This window comes from Mandrillus leucophaeus, unplaced genomic scaffold, assembly GCF_000951045.1.
Source record: "Mandrillus leucophaeus isolate KB7577 unplaced genomic scaffold, Mleu.le_1.0 Scaffold297, whole genome shotgun sequence".
NCBI lineage: Eukaryota > Metazoa > Chordata > Mammalia > Primates > Cercopithecidae > Mandrillus > Mandrillus leucophaeus.
The window spans coordinates 1,957,195-1,964,587 of NW_012103109.1; the positions used below are offsets into that span (position 1 = coordinate 1,957,195).

General features: G+C 38.4%; 1 protein-coding gene across 3 annotated transcripts in view; it reads left to right on the plus strand.

The window, feature by feature from the left end:
• Nucleotides 1-7,393, plus strand: part of FANCI (Fanconi anemia, complementation group I) — an 81,872-nt gene that overhangs the window by 8,433 nt on the left and 66,046 nt on the right. For all 3 annotated transcript variants that reach the window (XM_011986319.1, XM_011986317.1, XM_011986318.1), the window contains one exon: nt 6,538-6,610. In XM_011986319.1, coding sequence (XP_011841709.1) covers nt 6,538-6,610 — 73 coding nt within the window. The remainder of the gene's footprint in view (nt 1-6,537; nt 6,611-7,393) is intronic.

A 7,393-nucleotide genomic window follows, 5' to 3' on the forward strand; every position in this document is an offset into this window, starting at 1 on the left:
AAAAAAAAAAAAAAAAAAAAAAAAAAAAAAAAGAAGATACAGTAAATGAGAAAGCCCCATTTACAATAGCAACAAAAAATAGGGATAAACCTGAGAAATGTCCAAAACCCATGTGAAAAAAACTATGAAACACTTCTAAAGGACAAAAGTAGAAAACTAGGAAGATATCCCCTGTTCTTGATTGGGGAGTCTCAGCATCATGAAAATGTTGATTCTCCCCAAGTTAATTTATCAATTTAATACCAATAAAAATTCCATTGAGCTATTTTGTTTAACTAGATAAGCTGACTGTAAAATTCATATAGCAAATTGTACACACAGGAATAGTTAGGGAAAAACTGAAAAGAGCTCTGAGGGAGGATTAACCCTAGCGGAGACTAAACACCACAAAAACTTTTATAAATAAGAGTGTGGTACTGGTACGTGAGTAGATGAACAGAAACGGAATAGGATACAAAGAATAGAATAGGTAATGCTTAAGAGTGGAAAGTCTCAAAATAGACCCAACTACAAGTAAAATCTAGTATATAATAAAATTACATCTTAAAACAGTGAAATATAGTCTTTGACAAATGGTATTGGAACAACTGGGTGGACATTTGGAAAAAAATAGATAAAATTAGATGTTTCTCATATTCAAGAGTAAGCTCCAAATGAATCAGAAATGTAAATGTAAAAAACAAATGTAAATAAATGTTAGGGTTGGGCACAGGGGCTTATCCCTGTAATCCCAGCACTTTGGGAGGCTGAGGTGGGAAGATCGCTTGAGCCAGGAGGTTGAGATTACAGTGAGCTATGATATAACTGTGCCACTGCACTTTGCAGGGGTGACAGTGAGACTCTGTCTCTTAAAAAAATAAATTAAATAAAAAACTAAGTATATGTCAGAAGAAAACATGGATGAATTTCTCTTTAAGCTCAGTGCAGTGAAAAGCTGTCTAACTATCGTACAACATATAGATGCAATAAAAGATAAGTTTGTCGACATAAAAGTTAAAAAGTTTGTGTGGCCAGAAATACCATAAGCAGAGTCAAAAGACAAATGGCAAACTGGGAAAAAATATTTGTAAACATATCACAGATAAAGGATTAATATCCCTAATTCATAAATAACTTGGGGGGAGATAAAATTATATTTAAAAAAGACAAAAAACATGAGAATAATCACTAAAAGATATGTAAAAAATGGCCTTAAACATAAGAAAATATGCTCAACTTCACTCATAATAAGAGAAATGTAAATTAAAAAGATACTATTTCTTGTCCGATTGAGCCATTTGGGGGAAACAGGTACTCATTCATTGCTGGTAGGAATGAAAAATGGTATGACCATGGTTAGAATTTGGTAATACCCAGCAAAACTGCATATACATTTTCCCTCAACCCAGTCATCCCACTTCTAGGAAATGTGCAAAATGTGTAGTATTCTCCCTTTCATATGAAGAAGAAGAGAAAACATACATATGTCTGGGTATCATTACAAAAAAAACGAAGAATACTTTAACCATACTGAAGGTGGGGAGGGGAGAAAGAACTATTCTAAGTATTTTATTATCTACCCACAGTCTTGGTATGGGAGTGGTGGGGAAAAATACAAATAAACCTTGAACTCTTTAGTAGGATTGTTTATTGTAGTGGTACTGGTGAAGCAATTTTGAAACTATTTTAGATGTAATAAACATGTTTATATTCAGAGTTAGTGTTCTTTCACTGGTAAAGGGACATGCAATTATGAAATGTAGGAAGGCAAGAAAGAATCCTGTGGAGACAGATTAAAAATAGAGGTACTGGTGTGAACTTGTGAACTTAGGCTTTCTCAGATATGTGTATGTATATGTGTACATGTGTTTTTCTTTTCTTTTTTTTTTTTTTGAGACGGAGTCTCACTCTGTGGCCCAGGCTGGAGTGCAGTGGTGCAATCTCGGCTCACTGCAGCCTCTGCTTCCTGGGTTCAGGTGATCCTCCTGCCTCAGCCTCCCGAGTAGCTGGGACTACAGGCACATGCCACCACGCCCAGCTAATTTTTTTTGTATTTTTTTTCGTAGAGACGAGGTTTCACCTTGTTAGCCAGGATGGTCTGGATCTCCTGACCTCATGATCCGCCCGCCTTGGCCTCCCAAAGTGCTGGGATTACAGGTGTGAGCCACCACGCCTGGCCACGTGTATATTTTTATGTGTATAAACATGCATACATTTCCTCTCTCTCTCCACTGAAAGAACCATGAAGCAAAGATGCCATAGTTGCTCCATGTGGTGGCTCACGCCTGTAATCCCAACACTTTGGGAAACTGAATCGGTGGATCACTTGAGTCCCAGGAGTTCAATACCAGTTTGGGCAACATGATCAAATCCTGTCTCTATAAAAGAAAAATAATAAATTTTAAAAAGATGCCATGGTAACAACAAACAAACCCATCACCTAGATCCTTGCTGTTTCATAACCATTCCCCACTCAAGGGAACCAGGGCTCTTCAGAGAAATGGCTGAGTTTATGGGTGGGCAGGATGGATACAAGATTAACCTGGAACATCTTTCTATACCAGAAAGTAAAGAAGTGCTCAAAAAAGACAATGGGGGCATGTCACAAAGACGCAAGAGCCAGCTTGAAAGGTTTTCCTTTGGCCAAATCTGGGACTATTTGAGCATCAAAATAAGTTCAGTAATGAACCATTGAAAATTACAGAGATGTATAAGTTCATACTAATAATTAATAAATAAGTAAATCACTTTGGGAGTTCAAGGAGAGGATCACTTGAGTCTAGGAGTTTGAGACCAGCTTGGACAACATAGTGAGACCCCACCTCTGCAAACAAATAATTTAAAAAATTAGCATGGCATATTGGCACTTGCTTGTATTCCTAGCTAACTGGAGGGGTGCTGAGGCAGGAGAATTGCTTGAGCCCAGGAGTTTGAAGTTATAGTGAGCTATGATTGTGCCACTGCAGTCCAGCCAGGGCGACAAAGAAGACTCTGTCTCTAAGTAAGTAAGGTAAGTAAAGTAAGTAAATGAATACATGGGTAGAAAGGAGTTCTCTTACTTACAGTGCAGGAGTTGGAAAATCATTACTTTGCAATTGTCATGGTAAAGATTGAACCAGGCAAGAAATACCAATGAATGCTAAATCCAGGGGGACTTGAAAAACATTGATATGATACAATTAGTGAAGCTAAGAACCTTATTCCAATTCTCCCCAGTAATTATTTCACTAATGTTCTCTTTATGTTCCAGGATCCCATTCAGCATCCTACATCGCTCTTGTCACTTCCCCCTGATAGCCTGCATTCTGCAACAGTTCTCAGTCTTTCCTTATCTCTGTTGATCATGATAGTCTTGAGGAGTATTGATTAGTTCTTTTGCTGAATGTGTCTCAATTAGGGCCTGTTTGGTGTTGTCTCATGATTGGACCAAGGTTATGTATGCCTGGCATAAGGACCACAGAAATGGTACCATGCCCTTTTTAGTGTATCAAATCACTGAGCTCTTGATGTCAGTGTCATTCCTGGTGATACTGACTGATAACTTGGTAACAGTGGTTTCTGCTGGGCTTTTCCATTTTACAGGGAGAAAATTAGATGAGGAGCAAGATATTTGCATGGTCTTAAAGTGTCTCCCTATAAATTGCTTACTGGTGGCAAAGGGACAGGGTGGGGGAAGTAATTATAAAGTGGGATCAGAATTAATATCACCAACGAGGGACAGATGGACATCATGTGCTTCCTGATGTGATACTCCCAGAATGACATGATATCACCTGTGTTCTTGTGAGACCGCACAAACTCAATCTAGCCACAAGGAAACATCAGACAACACAAAATGAAGAATGTTCTATTTTTTTAAAAAAACTAAAATTTATTTGGATTGTACTGTTAACTTGGTAGTTCCAGTCTGCCAATTAAAAATTTTAAAGCCTTCTGAGATAACAGGGATACTTAAATCTTACTTGCTCTATTTCTGAGCTTTAAAAGGTAGTGAAAAGCATAACTGAACATGGTCAAAAGGAAGACTGAAGATCACGTAAGTGGAAGGAGGAAGAAGGGGAGTAGAGGACAGAGACAATAGAAGAAAATTAACATTCGTTGAGTACTTGTCGTGTGTTAGGCTCCGTGCAAATTCTTCTACCCTTTATCTCAGTCCTTTGAGGTGGAGAAATGGACACACATGACAGATAAAATAACTTGCCTGAGGTTATATAGCTAGTAAATGGTATAGCTAGGATTCACATACAGAGCTTCTGATTCTGGATCCAGTTTTTCTCCCCCCGCCTTCTATGCCACACTGCTTTCTGTTGAAACTGAACTATTTCAAAAAGAGTCAACAGCTTCTCAGCCTTGGTAGTGCTCACGTTTTGGCTTGGATAAATCTTTGTTGTGGGCTGTCCAGTGCACTGCAGAATGATAGCATCCCTTACCTCTACCCACTAGATTCCAACAGCACCCATCTGGCTGTGACAACCAGAAATGTTTCTAGACATTGTATAGTGTCCCCTCGGGAACAAAAATCACTGGTTGAGAACTGCTGCTCTAAGGGTTATGTCAAGGATCAAGTACTCTGTTGGAAGGTACAGGCAAGAGTAGTCAGATACTTCTTTATTATATATTTAATAGAGAGATGGACTCCAGCTGGAAACACCAGATTCATGTACTTGTGGAAGAGATAGTTTATTGTTTTATTAGTCTTGGTTTCTGTGACACTTCCCTCCCTAGATTATCCTCCAGTGTTTTTGACCTTTGTGTTTGCTGGCAGCTGCTTCTCTTTTTAACGACTGACTCTTGGTGTTTCTCTTCTCTTTATATTCTTTCCTGGATGGTCTCATCTGTTTCCATTGATGCTCCACTTTGGCATATTTCATTGTCATCTACTTGGCACTTCTACTTGGGTATCTCAGAATAGTGCTTCTGAGCCTCACAGCAGACCTGAATCATAAACTGCGAGTAGAACCCGGAAATTTGTTTTAGTAAATTCTCAGGGTGATTTAGATGCTTCCTTAATCCCAGATTTTCACCACATAAACGGATGGTGCCACTATTCGCCCAGCTAGCTGGAGTCCTCCTTGATTTCTTCCTTCATCACCACCCCCTACTTCACTTCCAAACTAAGGAATTTCTATTCTTAGTTCTCAAATATTTATCTTGGATCTAGCCACTTTTCTTCATTTTCTGTATTAGTGTGCTAGGGCTGCTGTTACAAAGTACCACAAATTGGGTAGCTTAAATAGCAGCAATGTAATGTTTCACAGTTCTGGAGACTAGAAGTCCAAGATAAAGTGTTGTCAGGGTTGGTTCCTTTTGAGGGCTATGAGAATTTGTTCTGTGTCTCTTGCCTAGCTTCTGGTGGTTTGCTGGCAACCTTTAGCATTCCTTGGCTTGTATCACCTGATCTCTGCTTTCATCTTCACTTGGCATTCCCCCGTTTGTGTTTTTTTGTCCAGAGTTCCCCTTTTTATAAGGGCATCAGTCATTGGAGTAGGACCCATCCTAATGACATCAACTAATCACACCTACAAGAACCCAATTTCCAAATAAGGTCACATTCTGAAGTACTGGGGGTTAGAACTTCAACATATGAAATTTGGGGATGTGGGGAGGACACAATTCAATTTATAACACCTCTATTACTTTGGTCTAGGCCACTGTCATCTCTCTCTTAAACATAGTAGCAGTCTACTAACAGGGATCCCCATTTCACTCTTAAACCCCCATAACTCATTCTCCACACAAGGAGCAAGGATGATTTTTGAAAATATCATCTCACTTCCTTCTTTTCTCTTTAGTAACTTCTGTTGCATAGACAAAAGCTAAACTTCTACCATGGCCTGTAAGATTCTTCATAATCTGGTCCTTTCCTGTCTCTCTTCAAACTCATCTATTCTTTTCTTTATTATTCTCCAGCCATATTGTTTGTTTTTTTTTTTTTTTAACAAGACTTTGGCCTCAAATATGCCAAGCTCTTTGCTTCTTCTTGGCCATTGCACATGATCATACTTCTATCTGGAATATCCTTCTCTAACTCCTTTGAATAATTAGCTCCTTCTTGTCCTCCAGGTCTCTACTTAAATGTCACCTACTTCAGAGAAGTTTCCCCTTACTACCCTAAATGAAGTTTCCTTCCTTTCCTCACTTATTTTCTATCTCAGCCTCTTATTTGGTTCTTTTACAATTTTTTTTCTGCCATCCTTTCCCCTCCTGCTCTATTATAAACTCTGAGTCAAATTACTACGTCTGTCTTGTTCATCTTTATAACATGCCTAAGGAAAATAACACGCTCGCTCACAAAGTACTTGTTGGATGAATGTATGTTCCCAACTTAGTGCTGAGTGCTCCATAAATGTTTATAGAATGAGTATGAATAGATTTTAGTCTTGACAGTCCAGGATCATATTAAGATATACCCTTCTCTGTCTAAAAATTATGGTGTTTGTAATACTTGGTATCTCTGAATGATCTGAACCTGACAGGAGTACTTTTTCATATGGAGTGTTTAGGTCATTGGGGTAAAAGACTGTTGCCAGAGACTTGTAGCTTTTTCTTTCTTTGCAGTTGACTAATCTCCTTCAGAATCAAGCAGTGAAAGGAAAAGTTGCTGGAGCACTCCTGAGAGCCATCTTCAAAGGTAATAATAATTAATGTAACTTCTGTCTATCTCCTACATTCATTGGTAGATTTGTTTAGTTTTGGTACTTTTCTTACTGTTTGAAGCCCCACTGGAACATTTTCCATGTTTTGAGGCTTCTGCAGAATCAACTACAGCAGCAGTTTCCTGTCTAGTGGACTTAAATAATTTTACTGAAGGGAGTTGAAGTGGCTACCTGAGCTTGTGTTGCTGATTTTGGAGCCTATAATTACATAATGTGCTTTTCGTAAAATCTGCTTTGGTTTACTTGTGCTTTTAAGATTGTGGAGAAGAGAACAGCAATGTTTAATACATAATCCATGCTTAACAAGGGGCGAGTAACCGCTGGCGTTTAATGAAATGGGGTATCTTAAGGTGCCTTGTATAGAGATTCTTCATGCCCAGTGAGACATATTTGTTCTCCTGTCTTGAACAAGGGCTAGTTTAAGTTGTTACAGATTGTGACTTATAGTGGTTTTATAAATTCTGGTAGGATAAAATTTTACAAGGCAAAAATTAAGTGTCTTTGGACTCTTAATTAGGTATGTTAACTTGGTTTATTTTTCTTCGCCCAAGTAAATTAGATCTCTTCTGCAAGGGTACAGAAACACATCTTCCTATTCATGAAAGAACTTTCTGTTTTTTGTTTTTTTATTATACTTTAAGTTCTAGGGTACATGTGCACAACATGCAGGTTTGTTACATATGTATACATGTGCCATGTTGGTGTGCTGCACCCATTAACTGGTCATTTACATTGGATGTGTCTCGTAATGCTATCCC